A 22,190-nucleotide genomic window follows, 5' to 3' on the forward strand; every position below is an offset into this window, starting at 1 on the left:
CCAATACTTATCTGCATGCAAAAACATAGGTAAAAATTATATAGCCATCTTAAAAGAATGGAACCAATCATATTAACTAAATAAATTGTAGTACTGTATCCAATTCACTGTAGAATTAATACTAAGACCATAAAAAGGACTGCGGGAATGACAAAAACATGGGCACAAAGATGGACTAAAAAAACCTGAAATTCTCTTTGTTTGTACGTCGTTGTATGCTCTAAACGAGAGTAATAATAATACGACTGTGGCACATCGCGAAACATTTTCGTGTAGCAACACTTGTGTGTGTGTGTGTGTGTGTGTGTGTGTGTGTGTGTGTATGTGTGTGTATGCAGTGAAGGTTGTTAACAAATGAAGGTAAAGTGTAGCACTACCATTTTTATATAAACACAGTTCGTGGAAGCAGTTAGTGTCGAGACACTCACAGAAGCGACAGAAACCAAAACCGAGGGTAGCATATTGAAAATCTAAAATTCTGCTCTGTTTTCAAATCTTCCTTTATAGAGGAAAATCCAGAAGTATTACGGCAGTTTAAGTCTCCTAATACTCCGAAGATATGTGAAATAGTTATTACTGTCAGTGTCATTGAAAAACGGCAGAAATAGTTAAAACTGAACAAAGCTCCAGGCCCAATGCAATCCCTATGAGATTATATACCGAATTTGCGGCTGAGTTACTTATCTTCTAAGCTTATACAACGAAAATCTCTCGAACATAAAACAGTGCCTAATAGCTGGAAGAAAGTACTGGTGACTTGTATTTACAAGACAGGTAGGAGAAGCGATCGGCAAAATATATCTTTCACATCCATCTGCTGTTGACATTGGAACTATTCTGAGCTCAAACGTAATGAGTTACCTCGTACAGAATTAATTCCTCCTTGACAACCAGCATCGATTCCGAAAACATCGGTCATGTGAAAACCAACTCGCACTTTCGTCACAAAATATCCTGAAAGGCATGGATGAAGGCAGTCAGGTATATTCAGTTTCTTTTCCTAAAAGTGTTTGACTCAGTATCGCACTTACACTTGTTATCGAAAGTAAGATCGTGTTGTCATGGACTGATATTCTTCGAGAGATGTAGTAGTAACTTAAGGCGTCCCACATTCAAGTGTGTTGGGACTCTTGATGTTCGTGTTGTGTATTAATGACACAGCATACAATATTGCCAACATTGACTCTTCTTAGATAATGCAGTTACTTACAGCGAAGAACTGACTGGAAAGATATACACAAATATTCAGTCACATCTTGATAAGTTTCATACTGGTGGAAAGTCTGGCAACTCACTTCAAATGCTCGAGGATGTAAAACCATGCACATTACAAAACGAACAACGTAGAATCGAATGACTGCAATCTCAATGCGCCAATACTAGCATCACTCAACACATATAAATACCTGGTACAACAATTTGTAGGGATGTGAAAATAAACCATCAGGTGGGCTCAGTTGTAGGTATATCAGGTGGCATTCTTCGACTCTTTTGGTAGAATACTAGGAAAAAGCAGTCAGTCTGCAAAGACGATTGCTTTCAAAAGACACATTCGACCTATCCTAGTATGTAGCTCAAGGGTATGGGTACCATACCAAATAGATCTAGAGGGGTGTATGTTCAATGTACACGATGAAGGGCAGTATGTGTGGCAACAGGTTTGTTTGACCCATTGGAGGGAGTCACGAAGTTGCTGAAAATCGAGAGCTCGCTGACACATGAAGATAGAGGCCATCTAAGTTCGAAAGCCTACTTTCCAGGTTTTAAGAACCACCTTTTGGTGAAGATTCTAAGAACATATTACAACTCCATTCGTGTCTCTCCCGAAGGGACAGCGAGGGCAAGTTTTGACGTATTAAGGGAACACAAACGCATTGTGGCAATCACTCTCCCCAGGCTACATATGGGAACAGAATGGGAAAAATCTCTTCACGGTGGGGTGCGGAGTGTATGTGTAGCTGTAGATGTCTTTCACGTTTAAGAAATTCTTGTCATGCGTGATACTAAGCCTCTGACGGTGTCGGCTAGGCTTAAGAGGATTACGTACGTATTTTAACGATGAACTTATCCTAAAAGTTGCAACTGGCACTCACTCAAACTCGCCTCACGTACGCTTGTCATCACATAGAAGGAAATCTCTTACTGAATCCTACAGATAGTGTTCGTTTATAAGATATCGGGAGATGTGTTACTGCTCGCGTTTCTAATCTCAAAATCCCTACCTTTTGAACTGAGACAACATCACCCTCTATCTGCTGTGCTGTTCCTCAGACTAATTCCATTCCATGTTGACATTACTTGAGGTGTACAGAGCTCACACATCAATTTTCTGAATTTTAAATTTATTCAAACTTTGAATTTAATGTCTTTGTCGCGAATTCTTTGACTGCAGTTAGTCACAACTAATACACAGCCTTTTGGCTCAAAATTATTTTTAACCTTTCTTTGATTTATAGATCCATTCTATATTGAATCATGAACTCGTCATCGAAACCGTCACTGTTACTATCTGCTAGTACTATGACGTGGAACCTAAGTAGGTGAAGCTGTAAAGGCAAAACACTCACCTGTATTTGACCATTCTTGTTACGACATTCTCACATTTTCCAGCCTTCTTTCTCCTATCATCTCACTCTGTAGTCATTACATTTCTTTGAGCCCCTGCGAGATATCAGACTGAACAATTTCTAAATTTAAATTCAACCGTAAATCTCTAGGAATTTCACAGTTTATTGTCTTCCTGTTTCCCATATGCATAGACTTTTCCCCATCCGCTAAACGTTCTGAAATCGTATCTAATAGCTCGCCACAGTTTGGAAATTACTGCCATCTCGTTATATATTTCCTTCTGCTACATAATACACTATTTCCCTTTAACATTCATTCTTCCTAGTATATCGCATCATCTAAAGCATATTCAGATTACCTCTGTATCACCTCACCTTGATACGCCGTTAATAAATTTTGCTATAGCAAGGCCACCAGCGTAACTGAAAATCCGTTTCATCACAATACCTACCATATTGTGTAGCACCGTAGCCATCGTAGTCGAAGTAATACAAATAGACTGGTAGGTCGCTCGTATTGGCCACTGTTCTGGCGAGTGCTTCAGCTGGTTGTATGAAGTACATGTCCGAAACCATCTGCAAACAAAAGAAACAGAAAATTTCCAATACGATCATAGTGTGGATAGAATTCTGACATTGTCTTTTACGGTTACGAATAAGACTTGGTTTTTAAATATTGTACATCAAAATCATTTTTTTAAGATATTGAAAAAGTACCAGCACGCTATTGTTTCACAAACTTAAGGAAATTTCAAAAAAAGTTTTATGTAACGAAATGAAACAGTTTTGCTTCACTGGCTCGATGTTTTAAGTGCTGTAGGGATATGTGTACCAAATGTGATTGAAATCGGTCCAGTGGTTTAGGAGGCGAGATGGAACACACACACACACACACACACACGTATTTCTAAATCCTCCAAACAAACATTGCATTTATATTCTCTCTGTAAACATAACAATATAAACAGCATGCCAAAATTATATAGAAATTAAACCGATCCCTCGCTCACAGAACCACAGAGCCTTACTAGAAAGGGCCTAATGGGTGATGAAGGTCCTTATTATCTCACAAGTGAACTGATTTACTTAGCCAGATATAAGGGGCAGAAATCATGGCGCAATGTTTCACACAAAAATGCAAACCATTGGCAGTTGCGAAAACATTAATAAGTGGGAAACAAATACTGGGACTGCGTGAGAATCAAATCCCATCCCAGGCGTTATTTTATATGTTATATTTCAGTAATTCTTCCGTTGTAAAAATGCTAGTAAGTCACAACAAAGACGAAGCCTTTAATTGCTGACTGATGCCTGTACTCTTCATTTCTTAAACTGATCACATGTCATACTGTTCCAGCAACTCTGTCGACACTTCAAATACTTCATGATAAGTTATAATTACTGGCTGTCACATATCCGATTGAAATGAGATTTGCATCCGACAATTGATTTAGCTATCCTGCTATAAAGGGACAAACAGTTTATCATAAACTTCATATCATGGTGAAATGTGGATTGTTTCCACAAGAGTAATAAAAACCTCAGCATCAGTAACCGATGACATTGTTACTAATATAGATAGGAAACACAGCAGTGTACATGTAAAAGACCTTGGGTTCCCTGATACTATATGAAAACTATTAAAAGCAAAACCTGAATTCTGTAAGTACACCAAATGGCAAATCTACGAAAAATCTCTTTCTCAACACAAAATTTTTTTTTTTTTCTGGTGCTGTTAGACGAGAATTGGGATGAAGTGTATACAGAAAACGATTTAGATGAGAAATTCTGTAACTCCTTTAGAACATTTAAATTATGAGGAATCATTTCCGAAAGCACCACATCGAACAGCAGTGACCAATAAAAGAAACTAGATTACAGCAGGTACAAGAAAAATGGTGGGCAAAATGCAAGTAAAAGTAACAAAAAAGAAAGAAATTCCTGGGTTTTTAGAAGGATTCAATTTAAGTACAATCAGTTCCATGGCCAGCATACCTTACGTAGGTAACGTTCCTCTGAAAACAGAAAACTTACGTAGGTCATGTCAATTGAAAGTAGCTTTCTCGACAATCAACAAATTACAACAGAAATTAGTATGTACCAAAAACAACAACAAAGATATGTACTCAGACTCAGGAATGAACAAAATCACATATAAGACTTGTTAAAGCTACGTCATAGGACAGACTTTCAAGGTTTCTCAAAGTGGATGCACTGAACATATCAACTGTTCCACAAGAAATCAATTCACAAAATCAACTGTAGCAACATACGTAAAATGTATTGGACATGCATTCAAAGACACCGAAGATCTTGAGATACTCCACCGCTTCCAAAAATCATATAAAATTCATTTAACGAAGGAGGTGGAAATTTTTGTATGCCTTAAAGAAATCAAGGAGTAAAAATTCTCAGTGAGAAAGTAGACAGCAAACCAGTTACTTTTTTCATATGAGTCATCATCTCATGATACCTGCAGTAATTTAGATAAACATGTATATTTCCTCATAAACTATACTCAGTATTTACAAAAATAGGAACATAATCAATAATTCAGTAGTCGACAGGTGTAAAATAAATCTTGTAATTTGCAACTTTAGATATATAAAGTAATCTGCAGAAAATGTAACACCTCTAACTGTTTACAGACTCTTTCTAAAACCATAATATCGTCATAGCTCTGTAGCGTAATGAATGCAGTATTCTGCGTTATGATGAAGGCACAATACTTGCAAGCAGGCAAACAAAATTACTATCTCTAACATTAGCATAAAAAACATTACAAGATTTCTTTTATTTTCCGATTGAAGTAAAATACCGAAAATAAAACTTTAGTGCAAGAGAGACAGGAAAACATACACAGAAATATCGCAATAAATTTGCAGGTGAACAAATGCACTTCAAGATGAAAATAAATTCTAGAAACGCGTTGTGTTAAGCATGAAAAAAAATTAAGAAACTTGTATAGTTTATCATGATGATAACCAGCTGAAGCTAAACCCTCGAAAGATACAAGTTTCTGCATTTTATCTAAGGAATAGGGAAGCAAAACGGAAACAAAGTATCACTGGGAGGTGAGAAGAAATATCCCATTTTGATACTCCTAACTGCCTTGAAGTAAAGATGGACCGTTCCCTTACATTCAGAGCCCACTGTGAAGGAGGGAAGCTCGAAGCATCTGCTTACTGTATTCATCTCTTGGTCTCCCTCCAAGATTTGTACCACCCCTGATCCCCACAAATCCCTTCAGTACTAAATTGGTGATCCGTTATTGCCTTTCTTTCCCCTAGTCCATATTCACCTACTCACTTCTCCTTCTCTTCCTGACTGAAAGAGGAAGCCGCCTAGCAGAATTTTGCACAGAGCATTACTTAATCATAGCTAACACTTGGTTCAGGTATCATGAAAGAAGGTTGCGTAGATGGAAGAAGACTGGAAATACTGAAAGGTTTCACGTAGATTATATAATGGTAAGACAGAAATTAAGGAACCAGGTTTTAAATTGTGAGACATTTCCAGGGGAAGATGTGTACTCTGACCACAATCTATTGGTCATGAACTGGAGATTAAAACTGAAGAAACTGCAAACAGGTAGGAATTTAAGGAGATGGGACCTCGATAAACGGACAGAACCAGAGATTGTGGAGAGTTTCAGAGAGAGCATTAAGGAACGATTGACAAGAATGGAGGAAAGAAATACAGTAGATGAAGAATGGGTAGCTTTAAGAGACGAAATAGTGAAGTCAGCAGGCTGGTAGAAATCCTTGGGTAACTGCAGAAATGTTGAATTTAATTGATGAAAAGAGTATATATAAAAATGCAGTAAATGAAGCAGGCAAAAAGGAATACAAACATCTCAGAAATGAGATGGACAGGAAGTGCAAAACCGCTAAGCAGGGATGGCTAGAGGTCAAATGTAAGACAGAGGCATATATCACTGCTAACAGAAAAATTAAACAGGCCCTTGAGAAAAGAGAACCACTAGTATGAATATCAAGAGCTCAGATGGAAACACAGTTCTAAACAAAGAAGGGAAAGCAGAAAGATGGAAGGAGTATATAGAGGGTCTATACAAGAGCGATGTACTTGAGGACAATATTATGCAAATGGAAGAACATGTAGATGAAAATTAAATGGCAGATATGATACTGCATGAGGAGTTTGACGGAGCACTGAAAGATGTAAGTCGAAACAAGGCCCCTGGAGTAGACAAAAAATGGTTCAAATGGCTCTGAGCACCATAGGACTTAACATCAGTCCCCTAGAACTTAGAACTACTTAAACCTAACTAACCTAAGGACATCACACACTTCCATGCCCGAGGCAGGATTCGAACCTGCGACCGTAGCAGTCGCGCAGTTCCGGAGTGAGCGCCTAGAACCGCGAGACCACCGCGGCCGGCTGGAGTAGACAACATTCTATTTGAACTACTGATAACCCTGGGAGAGCCAGCCCTGACAAAACTCTAACCATCTGGTGAGCAAGATACAGAAAACAGGTGATATAGCCTCAGACTTCAAGAAGAATATAATACTTCCAATCCCAAAGAAAGCAGATGTTCACAGATGTGAAAATTACCGAACTATCAGTTTAATAAGTCTCGGCTGCAAAATACTAACACGAATTCTTTACATACGAATGGAAAAACTGGTAGAAGCCGACCTCGAGGAAGATCAGTTTGGATTACACAGAAATGTTGGAACACGTGAGGCAATACTAACCCTACGATTTATCTTAGAAGATATATTAAGGAAAGGCAAACCTACGTTTCTAGCATTTGTAGACTTAGAGAAAGCGTTTGACAATGTTGACTGGAATACTCTCTTTCAAATTCTGAAGATGGCGGGGGTAAAATACAGGTAGCGAAAGACTATTTACAATTTGCACAGAAACCAAATGGCAGTTATAAGAGTCGAGGGGCATGAAAGGGAAGCAATGGTTGGGAAGGGAGTGAGACAGGGTTGTAGCCTATACCCGATGTTATTCAGTCTGTATATTGAGCAAGCAGTAAAGGAAACAAAAGAAAATTTCGGAGTAGGAATTAAAATCCATGAAGAAGAAAAAATAACTTTCAGGTTTGCCGATGACACTGTATTTCTGTCGGAGACAGCACAGGACTTGGAAGAGCAGTTGAACGGAATGGACAGAGTCTTGAAAGGAGGATATAAAAATGAACATCAACAAAAGCAAAACGAGGATATTGGAATGTAGTAGAATTAAATCACGTGATGCTGAGGGAATTAGATTAGGAAATGAGACACTTAAAGTAGTAGAGGAGTTTTCCTATTTGGGGAGCAAAATAACTGATGATGGTCGAAGTAGAGAGGATATAAAATGCAGACTGGCGATGGCAAGGAAAGCAATTCTGAAGAAAGGAAATTTGTTAACATCGAGTGTAGATTTAAATTTCAAGAAGGGGTTTCAGAAAGTATTTGTGTGGGGTGTAGCCAAGTCTGGAAGTGAATCATGGACGATAAACATTTTAGCCATGAAGAGAATAGAAGCTTTCGAAATGTAGTGCTACAGAAGAATGCTGAGGATTTGATGATAGACCACATAACGGATGAGGAGGTATTGAATAGAACTGGGGAGAAGTTTGTGGCACAACTAGACTAGAAGAAGGGATCGGTTGGAAGGATATGTTCTGAGGCACCAAGGGATCACCAATTTAGTATTGGAGGTCAGCGTGGACGGTAAAAATCGTAGAGGCGGACTAAGAGATGAATACACTAAGCTGATTCAGATGGATGTGGGTAGCAGTAGGTACTGGGAGACGAAGAAACTTGCACAGGATAGAGGGGCATGGAGAGCTGCATCAAACCAGTCTCTGGACTGCAGACCACAACAACACAAACCGTGTATTCAGCTGACCAGAAGCCCTGTTCCTCCTGCCACCGAACTTCATTAATTCCCACTATATCTAAGTTTAACAAGTTCATTTTCCTCTTTGTGTTTTCTAACATATCTGCCGATTAAGGGATCTAGCATTCCACTTTTCGATCCGTAGGACGCCAGTTTTGTTTCTCTTGATAACGGCGTACTCCTGAGTAGTTCCCATGCAGCGATCCGAATGAAGGACTATTTTACATCGCGAATGTTTTACCGAAGGGAATGCCATCATCATTAAATCATCCAGTAGAACTGCATGCACTCGGAAAAAATTATGGCTTTAATTTTCCATTACTTTCAGCTGTTCGCAGTACCTGCACAGCAAGGCCGTTTTGGTTGATGTTACAAGACCAGATTATTCAGTCACCCGACTGTTGCCCCTGCAACTACTGTAAAGGCTACTGTCCCTCTTCAGGAACCACATGTTTGTCTGGCTCTAAACAGATACCCCTCTGTTGTGGTTGCATCTACGGTACAGTTATCTCAATCGTTGAAGCACGCAAGCCTCCCCACCTACGGCGAGGTCTATGGTTCATGGGCGGGTGGTGATGGTGGTGGGGGAGGGGGGGGGGTAGTTGGAAATACTATTGTTTGAATAAATCAATTCTTTGAAATGAACAAACACTGGACTAACTAATTAACTACAGTAACTCTATGTACATATCACATGTTTCTCAAATTGATATGTATTCCCAGTCGGCCTTACTTTTTCTTTTATGATTTCTTTAGCTGAAACTATATGCTGAGAGAAGTGTTTGGCAGCCAGTTCTTAAATTATGTATAATTTGATAAACAGACTCAATACATTTTTGTACTATTAGATCTTAATTTTCAAAAATTTTCTCCAATGTGATACACTGTTTACGATTGGTTTGGTACATGTCTTTTTTCTACAGTGCAGAATGTTGTAAGTGCTCTAATGCAGTAAACACCTTTTGCTACCTTTCTAGATACAACGTAAATCTACCTTGATTTATAAGAGGGTCTTTCAACACATTTAATTCCTGCTCCCGTTTGCTACCTACTTCTCTCCTGTTCTTGATTGTTTTCTCAGCCAGTTCTGTCACCACGAAAAGGTTATTGGTGTGACTAATTCCTGTGGCTATCGTTCTTTTCCTGAAAATATAATTTCTCTTTTTGGTACCAACTTGTACAGTTAGTATCAAGGAAAGCTACCTGCTAATAACGACTGTGTAAGGTGGACGCAAACAGATATTCATCGCCACTTATGCAACTTGACCACTGACTTCTGGACAGCTACGAAGCTCGTGAAGAGTCGGCAACGTTCTGTAAGGGGTCAGCCACCCCTTACATATTGAGGAAAATATATCTTTGCCGCCGGCAGGAGTGGCTGTGCGGTTCTAGGCGCTACAGCCTGGAACCGAGCGACCGCTACGGTTGCAGGTTCGAATCCTGCCTCGGGCATTGATGTGTGTGATGTCCTTAGGTTGGTTAGGTTTAATTAGTTCTAAGTTCTAGGCGACTGATGACCTCAGAAGTTAAGTCACATAGTGCTCACAGCCATTTGAACCATATCTTTGCCTCACACAAATCGCAGTAGGTACTATCGATAGTCGACCACCGTGAGCGCCAGAGTAGTCAGTGTTGAGACTCCGAGCAAGTGAGTTTTGGTGGTTAAGGGAGCAGGGCGACCGCGCATACAATTGTTTAACGTCTGTGTGTGTCACTCAAAGCCATGGGCCTGACCTCCAGCAAATACCTAAATGGCATTAATTGAGTGACTTGTTGATGTGTTTAAGTGTTCATTTGTGTACCGTTTTTACTCGAAAATCGCGCCGGCCACCCACGATTTGAATTGCAGTGAGAATTGTGGATTCAGTGCCACATGAAGAATATTGGCGTGTGACGACATTTGTAGGCGACCTGTGATGAGTTAACCGATATTACTTTGTCAGACGAAGGGAGTAACTGCTTCATTCATGCTGTTTAGCCATTATGTATATAGAACCTTAAGAACAAAATATGTACCGATTATTGCTATCTGACATCCTAATTAGCTTCATTGGGTTTGATATGAAACAACTCCCGTGAAAATATTAATGTAGGCTATAATCCACTACTCAATAACAGCGAGTTAGTAAGGGTGTGAATCAGTTCGGAAACCCATTGTAAGAACTAAAACTTCAGTAAAAATTCCTTCAAAAGCGGAATGATACTAAAATGTTAGAAACAAAGAATTTTTACTTATTTTATGTCCTAAATGCATACCTGTCTGTCATTTCCGCAGCACCTATTCTGGAAATGAGATAAGAGCTATAGTGAGGCAGTACTTACGTCGTAAACGGCTTGAGTATTGTCTATGGAGAATCCTTCATCTCCGAAGTAGAAGTTCTCGAGCTTTACAGCCGCGTCGGTCTGCTCTTCCACTGTTGGCAACTGTAGCTGGGATCCCACCAGCTCTGTGAAGTTCTCTCTTACGTCTGCAGCATAAGCGTCGTTCCACATGATTCCCGACGCTGCAACAACACACACGTTTCCCGTGAGTGTCTAACTCTCTTTTGGCATTTAGTTTTCTATGGATTTTATTGCTGTGCAGATGTAATCACTCTTTTGAATAGCTAAGGGTTGTGATTAAACAAAATTCAGTGTTTGACAGGGCTTTGTAGTACGTCAGTATTGTATTAGGCACTATAATTCCATTATCTTGAGGGAAAAGAGGAAAAATGAGTGTTGCTACACCACCCAATCACTCAATTTTTCTTATTTTACCGTGGAAGACATCACATTAAACGTGTGTTGGTGTAAGTTGACTGACTCATACCTACTTATTTCCTTAAATGTCTTCCAGTTTTTCAAAGGTGAATCATGAAGCCTTGTCTTCTTTTGTCCCTTCTGAGAACAGAGTTTAAAAGGCTACCAGTTTATCAAATTATAAGTATCGGTGTGACAAAAATTTTGCATGTGGCATTCTTCACAAATTGATAATACTCCCTTATCATTTCCTACGTCTCATAGAACTGGGTTTGTGGAGCAGTTCCATGTTGTATCCTATTTAGTTACTGTTACTGACTGCAGAAGATGAGACTCCAAAAAAATATTGTTCCTTACGCTTGCTTAATTACACCGTACAAAAACTGACTATTGTGTAATCTGCGACAATATTGTCACATATCGCACTGTGATGTTGTTACATTTTTGTCACCATTTCACAATTCATTTTATCTAGAGTTTACAGAGCAAATGTGCCAGGAGGGAATCCATGTGTTTTTCTCACTTGAACGGTGTTTTCCCGGTGTTGTCTGTGAGTCTTCTTTGTCAGCAGGAGGCAGTCAGTAAATCTCACCAGGAAGGACGAAATTCTCCTGTGAGCTGGGCATTTTTCGGTTCATGCTTTTGCCAGCAGATCCGGTGCGTCTCCTAATTATGAACGCCATTGTCATCCCCAGAAATAATTGAGCATGACATATTGGTCCGTTCTGTTGAGGCATCAAAGGTTGGTGTACCCCAACGAATTGAGTTATCACACCACTGTGATTGGTGCGAAGAAGCCGACCAATCGATGGGACACTGCGCATCCTAATACCAACCTCATATTCTTTAAGGAAGCCTTTTTACGTCATGTGTGGGATGCTTTAGCATCAAATCCCATTTTTTCATGAAATAATCTAAATTCTCGTTTATTACAGTGGAAACAGCACCTAGTCGTCTCCTCCTGATAGGACTTCTTTCTAAATTAAAGACTTACGGAAGGAGATTATGTTTCGTGGCCATTTGATCACCACCCGCCTTTGAGTATCACTCATCTCCCCATCACTATTACAAGTTGGTGGGCACAAAGTTTGCAGGTTTTTGGGAATGTTAAGTTTCGCAGTTATGGTAGCAAGATCCTTATTCTAAGGAGCTCGTCACTTGCTCACTCTGACACGCAACTTATGATGCTTAATTTCGTTAGAATTTACAGCATCTTGTGTCGTTAACTTTGATTTTGCGAGCTACCCAGATGAGGAGACCCTATTTAACTTTATCCATATATTTTTCCACATTTTTGTTGGTTTTCCCCATCATTATCATAATTTTGTAATTTGATTTCTGTTTTAGAGAAATTTGTTCTCTGTTATTTTTTATTGTAAATTTTGTCAGTAGTTACAGCAAATACCCCATTATCTCGGTCTTGACGTAGAATCCAACATCCTTTACATTGCCGTACATCTTTCCATGATCAGCGATTAACTAATAATATATATAACATGTGCACACCGTAGCTTTTTCTTCTCAGTGTGACGGCGTTATCGCTGTACACACTGGCCAAATTCAAGGTTCAGTTACATTGTGAACTCAGAGAAAAGAACGATAATTGCACTCGCTCGTCTTGAATGATCACAGATTTGTATTATAACGAGCATTGCTCTTACTCCTCGCCTCCGACGCAGACTGAAGGTGGCCGAGATGAGTAACTTATATGAGATTTGGCCGACGGTATCACTGGACACGGCGTAGTGGCACATTTGCATTGTAACAGGGAAAGGCAGAGGCCTGTGTTAAAGAAGTATCCTGTCATTTCCCGAAGTGATTTGGGGGAATTACGAAAAATGAATTCAGGACGCCAAAAGGTACACTAAACAGCTCTCTGCCTGGGTACAAGTCCACTTCTTTTGATAAGTACCACTCCTCTGAAGTTCAACTGCCAGTCCTTGCTACAAACGCTGATAATATGCGTGCTTCCTTCTTACCAGAATTTCGTAATGATGTGACTGGAAAAACGAAGAAACTACGCATATCTACATCACTTTAACCTTATTGTTATCCCTAACGCAGATGAACTTCAGCAATGAATAGAAAAAGTTAATAGAGAGAGTTTGAAAGTTGGTAAGACTGGTAGTTTTTCCGAAATGAGACGTGTACAAAGGATGATTAATAGTAAAAGAACAGCAGTATCAGCGGCTTCTTGAGGCTGCAGGTCATTCATTATCAAATACTAAGAGGGGTTGGTGTCAGCCAAAGAGATGTTCTGTACACGCTTCATAAATGTAAATATTGCCAGTTCCACGTTTCTCTACATCAAGACGTATAGGGCAGTGATTTTCAACATCGTTCAGAAAGTTTTCAGTGGATTCAAAAATGATTCAAATGGCTCTGAGCACTATAGGACATAACATCTGAAGGCACCAGTCCCCTAGAACTTAGAACTACTTAAACCTAACTAACCTAAGGACATAACACACATCCATGCCCGAGGCAGGATTCGAACCTGCGACCTTAGCGGTCGCGCGGTTCCAGACTGAAACGCTTTGAACCGCACGGCCACACTGGCCGGCTCAGTGGGTTGTTCAGCAAGAAAAAAATGTTGTGAATAAATTCTTGTTTATTACCAGAACGTAAATTTGTGAAATATTCTCAACTGGTCAACGGAAAACTCGTATCATCTTTGTCAGGTTTTCCAACAACGACAGCCGATGGTATATGTCTGGTGAGGTATAATCGGACAGCATAGGAATCACTTTTATTTCGCTGATAAAGTGTTGGACGCGGAAAAGCACATACCCAGCATGAACATCTGACATGACGCCATTTGACTTCAGTCTTTGGGATCATGTACGACATGTGGTCTACAATGAGTTTCCAGCTACTGTGACTTATGTTTTATCTACAAAAAAGTCACATCGAGTAGTTAGTTACATCGAGATTTTCTGTTACAACATCAAAACGTTGTACACTACTGGCCATTAAAATTGGTACACCAAGAAGAAATGCCGATGATAAACGGGTATTCATTGGACAAATATATTATACTAGAACTGAAATGTGATTACGTTTTCACGCAATTTGAATGCATAGATCCTGAGAAATCAGTATCCAGAACGACCACCTCTGGCCGTAATAACGGCCTTGATACGCCTGGTTATTGAGTCAAACAGAGCTTGGATGGCGTGTACAAGTACAGCTGCCCATGCAGCTTCAACACGATACCACAGTTCATCAAGAGTAGTGACTGGCGTATTGTGACGAGCCAGTTGCTCGGCCACAATGGACCAGACGTTTCCAATTGGTGAGAGATCTGGAGAATGTGCTGTCCAGGGCAGCAGTCGAAGATTTTCTTTATCCAGAAAGACCCGTACAGGACCTGCAACACGCGGTCGTGCATTATTCTGCTGAAATGTAGGGTCGTAACACATCTGAAATGTAACGTCCACTGTTCAAATTGCCATCAACGCGAACAAGAGGTGACCGAGACGTGTAACCAATGGCACCCCATACCATCACAACGGGTGGTTCGCCAGTATGGCGATGACGAATACACGCTTCCAATGTGCGTTCACTGCGATATCGCCAAACACGGATGCGACCATCATGATGCTGTAAACAGAACCTGGATTCATCCGAAAAAAAAGACGTTTTGCCATTCGTGCACCGAGGTTCGTCGTTGAGTACACCATCGCAGGCGCTCCTGTCTGTGATGCAGCTTCAAGGGTAGCCGCAGCCATGGTTTCCGAGCTGATAGTTCATGCTGCTGAAAGCGTCGTATAACTGTTCGTGTAGATGGTTTTTGTATTGTAAACGTCCCCATCTGTTGACTCAGGGATCGAGACGTGGCTGCACGATCCGTTACAGCCATGCGGATAAGATTCCTGTCATCTCGGCTGCTAGTGATACGAGGCCGTTGGGATCCAGCACGGCGTTCCGTATTACCCTCCTGTACCCACCTGTTCCATATTCTGCGAACAGTCATTGGATCTCGACCAATGCGAGAAGTACTGTCGCGATACGATAAACCGCAATTGTGATAGTCTACAATCTGACTTTTATCAAAGTCGGAAACGTGATGGTACGTATTTCTCCTCCTTACACGATGCATCACAACAACGTTTCACCAGGCAACGCCGGTCAGCTGCGGTTTGTGTATGAGAAATCGGTTGGAAACTTTCCTTATGTCAGCATGTTGTAGGTGTCGCCACCGGCGCCAACCTTGTGTGAATGCTCTGAAAAGCTAATCATTTGCATATCACAGCATCTTCTTCCTGTCGGTTAAATTTCGCGTCCGTAGCACGTCATTTTCGTGGTATAGCAATTTTAACGGCCAATTCTGATTCGTGTGTCTCGTTTATTAATGAAGTTGGGAGAAACCAGTGCTATCTGTTTCAATAAAACAGTTAATTCTGTCCTTCTAGGTGCAAGCTCTTAAATTTTTGGCAACTGTCTAAAGTAACTTCAGGTTCAAATAGCTCTGAGCACTATGGGACTTAACATCTGTGGTCATCAGTCCCCTAGAACTTAGAACTACTTAAACCTAACTAACCTAACGGCATAGCACACATCCATGCCCGAGGCAGGATTCGAACCTGCGACCGTAGCAGTCTCGCGGTTCCGGACTGAGCGCCTAGAACCGCTAGATCACCGCGGCCGGCTGTAACTTCAGGTAAATACTAGTTACTTCAACCTGTATTTTACAATGAGACATTACTGCATCTCCGCGTTGTTAGCTATGCTTCTGAACATAAATAATGCGTTGGCGTCGATGTCCTAGGTTTTAACATATTCTGGTAAAGAGGTAAACAATTTACTTCATTCAAACTTACAAGTAGAGAACAGCACCAAAAGACAATGTCTTCAAGTAACTTCTTCTCACAGGATACTTAACGTTAGGGATTACAGAAGAAGGGAAGGTGTGCTGGTATGTACGTTGCGCCCAAGAGTGACGAAGTAAGTAGCTGCATAATGAACGTTTACTTAACAGGTGGAACGTACTCCTCAAACTGCATTTATACGTAACAGACATAAAAATACTAAGCCTTTATTTCAATACAAGCAAACGGTAATAAAATACCGATCACTATTATTAAGCAGAGATAAGTGGACTAAGGAACGCAACACGGATGCACAACTCCGTACACACAAAGATTCAAACTCACCGAGCAATCGAAAGCTAAGTTCCCCCCCTTCAACCAGTAAATGGTCCTTCTCCGCAGCTGAGTGGACAGCATAGACGCCTGCCATGCAGAGGACCTGGGTTCAATTTCTGGTACTCTGGTACTGCCAAGGATTTTTCTGAAGCCGACTGAGGAGCTACTTGTTCAAGTAATAGCGGCTCTACGGTCTGGCCACCCCCCCACACCCAATCCGCGTGGCGCCCAAAAGGCAGCAGGTACGTATCCCTTGGGCTCTATGGGCCTTGTTAATTAATAACTGAGTCATGAAAGACAGCACATGACTTACAGCGTAACGAGTTATGAAAATTAACTGAGCACACAATATATCAACTAAATGGCGACTGATTAAGGACCAAGGTCGGTTCCATATGAATTTGCGTCAAATGATACCGAAATCATTATTCACGAGAACCCCGCACCACTCCTACCTATTGAGTTTACTCGTTACAGATAATCCAGACTCATAACGTAACTAACTGCGGTCTAAAAATGACTGTCCACGGGTGTGCACAAAAACAGCACATCATACTTCATTGACCACGGAGTAGCGATTGACTGCTGCGACTCGACTCGTCCAAGCCTCAGTAGGGTCTTCCTAAAATTTAAACTGTCTCGTGTCTGCGTACAGACAGCAAATAAATGTGGTGGGGGCGCACTGATCAATCACCAGGATGAGTTTGCTAGGAAGAGCAGGCGTCTCCTCCAACCAGAAGACAGGAGAGACAGCGCCTTGTTCTTTCGGGGTAAAATTTTCCACTCCATTCAAATATCGAAATTCTATATCGTCCTTACGCTTGGATTCGAAAGGCCCAACCACATGGCCGCACGTCTAGGGACACGCACCCTAGTATGATGACATAGTATAACGACAGGCTGTCGTCATCAGAGCTGGCTTCGAAGATTACATTCAGTTGTCATTCCAGGCTGCTACTTCAAAGCTAACACAAAAACTTCCAGATGAATTTCCCTGATTTCTTGCGTATGTAATTACATCCACATCGCCGGCCGCTGTAGCCGAGAGGTTCTAGGCGCTTCAGTCCGGAACCGCACTGCTACTACGGTCGCATTTTCAAATGGTTCAAATGGCTCTGAGCACTATGGGACTCAACTGCTGAGGTCATTAGTCCCCTAGAACTTAGAACTAATTAAACCTAACTAACCTAAGGACATCACAAACATCCATGCCCGAGGCAGGATTCGAACCTGCGACCGTAGCGGTCTTGCGGTTCCAGACTGCAGGGTCGCATTTTCGAATCCTGCCTCGGGCATGGATGTGTGTGTGATGTCCTTAGGTTAGTTAGGTTTAAGTAGGTCGAAGTCTATGGGGCTGATGACCTCCCGTAGTGCTTAGAGCCATTTGAACCATTTGAACATCCACATCCATTCAAATGAGGAATTATCTACGTTTTGGACAGGTGGTCTTAAGTGCATCTTGTGCTGACTGTCAGTTGTAACTCAGATGACAATGAACAGAAACAATTTAGATTACCTGGCATGGAAAACATGAGCAAATGCAGAGAGAACAGGTGCTCTGCTGAACCTGACAAAACAAAAGCACAACATTGCATGAGAGGTGTACTAATTGACGCCGTTCGTAAGTAGTCGGCTCCAAGCTAGTTGTGTGCTGGTGCTGCAGTGTGTTTGATACGTTGTGCACATACACAGAATAACGACGCTGCCATCTGCAGAGGTGACGCCAGTCATGACGGCGACCTGGTTGTAGCGGCCGTCCCTCAGGATGTCCCCTGGAGACTCGGTGACCACCGCGGTGTCCGACTGCGGCTCAATGACGGGCACGAAGGCGAGTCTGCTCAGATGGCGCTTCTCCTGTGGGGAACAACGGGTGCTGCTGAAGGCACACTGCTGCACTCCAGATCGTAAATGAGAGTGGTAATGATGAAGTTTTCGATACGGAAGCAGTCAAGTGGGGTTACTAGCGCCAATATTAAAATAATATGAGTCGAATATTGGGAAATGCTTTGATCACTTTACATTTAGCATGAAAAACTATTTCAAAGCGTTAACACTTGTAATGCAGCCAAGTCAATGACTCAGTAAGATTCCAACGATACCAGACGCTATGGATATCATGTTATGTGTAAGCATTTCATACAAATAAATGTTCATGGAAACTTAATATTTTATGTGCAATTATTCGTATTCTATATATTTGAAGTAATGTTGAAGCATTTAATTAAAACTCTGTAAATTAATTTTATAAATTTTGTAAAGTTTACCAGATTTCGTTATCGTCAAAGATATAAGGTCTTTGATTTTAATGTTATATCTCTGTTCTTCTTCGTTGTGTACATTCTCGGTGGGACAATAGTTGTAAGGACACTCTTGTTGGGAGAGTTGCTGTAACTGGAACTGGTGGTCTTTCGTAAACGACCGAATCCAGATATATTTTGTGCTACTAGTTAAATGATCATCGCGTCCTCTTGGGTAAAATATTTCAGAGGTAAAATACTCCACCATTCGGATCTCCGGGGGGGACTATTCAGGAGGATATCGTTATCAGGAGAAAGAAAACTAGTGTTCTACGGATCGGAGCGTGGAATGTCAGATTCCTTAAACGGGCAGGTAGGTTAGAAAATTTAAAAAGAGAAATGGATAGGTCAAAGCTAGGTATAGTGGGAATTTGGGAAGTTCAGTGGCAGGAGGAACAAGAGATTTGGTCAACTGAATACATGGTTACAAAAACAAAATGAAATCGCGCTAATGCAGGAGTAGGTTTAATAATGAATAAAAAGTAGGAGCACGGGTAAGGTACTACGAACAGCATAATGAAAGCATTATTGTAGTCAAGATAGACAAGAAGCCAACGCCTACCACAGTAATAAAAGTTTATATGCCAACAATCTCCTCAGGTGTCGAAGAGATTGAAGAAATGTATGATGTGATAAAAGAAATTGTTCAGATAGTGAAGGGAGATGAAAATTTAATAGTCATGGGGGACTGGAATTCGATAGTAGGAAAAGGAAGAGCTGGAGAAGTAGTAGGTGAATATGGAATGGAGGTAAGGAATGTAAGAGGAAGCCACCTGGTGGAATTTTGCACAGAGCATAACTTAATCATAGCTAACACTTGCCTTAAGAATCATAAAAGAAGGTTGTATATGTGGAAGAGTCCTGGAGACACTGGAAGACTTAAGATAGATTATATAATGGTAAGACAGAGATTTAGGAACCAGATTTTAAATTGTAAGACATTTTCAAGGGCTGTTTACTCTGACCACAATCTATTGGTTATGAACTGTAAATTAAAACTGAAGAAACTGCAAAAAGGTGGGAATTTAAGGAGATGGGACCTGGATAAACTGAAAGAATCAGAGGTTGTACAGAGTTTCAGGGAGAGCATAAGGGAACAATTGACAGGAATGGGCGAAAAAAATACAGTAGAGGAAGAATGGGTAGCTTTGAGGAATGAAATAGTGAAGGCAGCAGAGAATCAAGTAGGTAAAAAGACGAGGGCTCGTAGAAATCCTTGGGTAACAGAAGAGATATTGAATTTAACTGATGAAAGGAGAAAATATAAAAATGCAGTAAATGAAGCAGGCAAAAATGAATACAAACGTTTCAGAAATGAGATCGACAGGAAGTGTAAAATGGCTAAGCAGGGATGGCTAGAGGACAAACGTGAGAATGTAGAGGCATATATCACTGGGGGCAAGACAGATACTGCCTACAGCAAAATTAAAGACACCATTGGAGAAAAGAGAACCACTTGCATGAGTATCAAGATATCAGATGGAAAACCAGTTATAAGCAAAGAAGGGAAGGCAGAAACGTTCAGAAATGATCAAATATGTGTGAATTCCAAAGGGACCAAACTGCTGAGGTCATAGGTCCCTAGCCTTACACACTAACGTATACTAACTTATTCTGAGAACAACACACGCAACCCTGCTCGAGGGAGGTCTCGAACCTACGGCGGGAGGAGCCGCACAATCCGGAAATGGAAGGGTATGTAGATGAAGATGAAATGGGAGACATGATACTCCATGATGAGTTTCACATAGCACTGAAAGACCTAAGTCGAAACAAGGCCCCGGGAGTAGACAACATTCTATTAGAACTACTGATAACCTTGGGAGAGCCAGCCCTGACAAAACTCTGCCATCTGGTGAGCAAGTTGTATGAGACAGGCGAAATACCCTCAGACATCAAGAACAACTTACTAATTTCAATCCCAAAGAAAGCAAGTGTTGACATGTGTGAAAACTACCGAGCTACCAGTGCAATATGTCACGCTGCAAAATACTAACACGAATTCTTTATAGACGAATGGAAAAACTGGTAGACGCCGACCTCGGGGAAGATGACTTTGGATTCCGTATAAATATTGGCCCACGTGAGTCTATACTGACGCTACGACTTATCTTAGAAGATAGATTAAGGAAAGACAAACCTACGTTTCTAGCATTTGTAGACTTAGATAAAGCTTTTGACAATGTTGACTGGAATAATCTCTTTCAAATTCTGAAGGTGGCAGAGGTAAAATACAGGGAGCGAAATGTTGTTTACAATTTGTACAGAAACCAGATGACAGTTATAAGAGTCGAGGGCATGAAAGAGAAGCAGTGAGTGCGAAGGGAGTGAGACAGAGTTGTAGCATGTCTGTGATGTTATTAAATCTATATACTGAGCAAGCAGTAAAGGACACAAAGGAAAAATTTGGAGTAGAAATTAAGACCCATGGAGAAAAAATTAAAAACTTTGATGTTTTCCGACTACATTGTAATTCTTTAAGAGACAGCAAAGGATCTGAAAGAGTATTTGAACGGCATGGACAGTGTTGAAAGGAGGATATAAGATGGACGTCAACAAAAGCAAAACCACGGTAATGGAATGTGGTCGAACTAAATGAGATGATGCTGAGGGAATTAGATTAAGAAATGAGACACTTAAAGTAGTTGATGAGTTTTGCCGTTCGGGGAGCAAAATAACTGATGATGGTCGAAGTAGAGAGAATATAAAACGTAGACTGGCAATGGCAAGGGAAGCGTTCCTGAAGAAGAGAAATTTATTAACGTCGAGTATAGATTTAAGTGTCAGGAAGACTTTATGGACTGTAGCCGTGTATGGATGTGAAACATGAACGATAAATAGTTTAGACAAGAAGATTAGATGGCTGATGATTAGATGGCTAGATAACGTAACTAATGAGAAGGTACTGAATAGAACTGAGGAAAAGAGGAATGTATGGGACAACATAACTAGAACAATGGATGAGTTGGTAGGACACTTTCTGAGGCATCCAGGGATCATCAATTTAGCATTGGAGTGAAGCGCGGAATGTAAATACCGTAGAGGGAGACCAAGGCATGAATACACTTAGTAGATTCAAAAGGGTGTAGGTTGAAGTAGGTACTGGGAGATGACGAAGCTTGCACAGGATAGAGTAGCATGGAGAGCTGCATCAAACCAGTTTCTGGACTGAAGGCCACAACACAGTTCGGAACGTAAAATATTGCTGAATATAATTCTTTCAAAGTTCTGTAACTTCGTTTCATTCAGTAATCTTTGGAAGCCACCTGAGTAACACAATCCTTTCATCAGTTAATGTTTCTTCGTTTTAGGATAAAAGCCACGATTGGCAACTTGCCGTACAGAAGACAAAAAGGCCACCAACGAGATATCAGCTAAACAATAACTTACAATTTTAGGTGTGGATGTCCGATTCGATACAACACACCTCAAAAAATGATCAGTGTCTGGTTCTAAGACAGTTAGTTGAAAATCAAGCACTGAAGGTGTGCGTTACACACACTAACATTATTGTCCGTGTTCAGTCACACACTAACGATAAGATATACCATAGTAGCAACTCCAAAATGTTACTGTAT

At 40.8% G+C, this 22,190-nt stretch overlaps 1 protein-coding gene across 1 annotated transcript in view; it reads right to left on the reverse strand.

The window, feature by feature from the left end:
* The window catches only part of LOC124622582 (acetylcholinesterase-like), a 109,644-nt gene that overhangs the window by 19,668 nt on the left and 67,786 nt on the right, over nt 1-22,190 (reverse strand). Inside the window, exons 6-8 of the mRNA XM_047148329.1 lie at nt 18,004-18,169; nt 10,752-10,933; nt 3,020-3,143 (exon numbers count right to left, since the gene is read on the reverse strand). Of these exons, the coding sequence (XP_047004285.1) occupies nt 3,020-3,143; nt 10,752-10,933; nt 18,004-18,169 (472 nt within the window). The remainder of the gene's footprint in view (nt 1-3,019; nt 3,144-10,751; nt 10,934-18,003; nt 18,170-22,190) is intronic.

Source organism: Schistocerca americana, chromosome 7 (genome assembly GCF_021461395.2).
Source record: "Schistocerca americana isolate TAMUIC-IGC-003095 chromosome 7, iqSchAmer2.1, whole genome shotgun sequence".
NCBI lineage: Eukaryota > Metazoa > Arthropoda > Insecta > Orthoptera > Acrididae > Schistocerca > Schistocerca americana.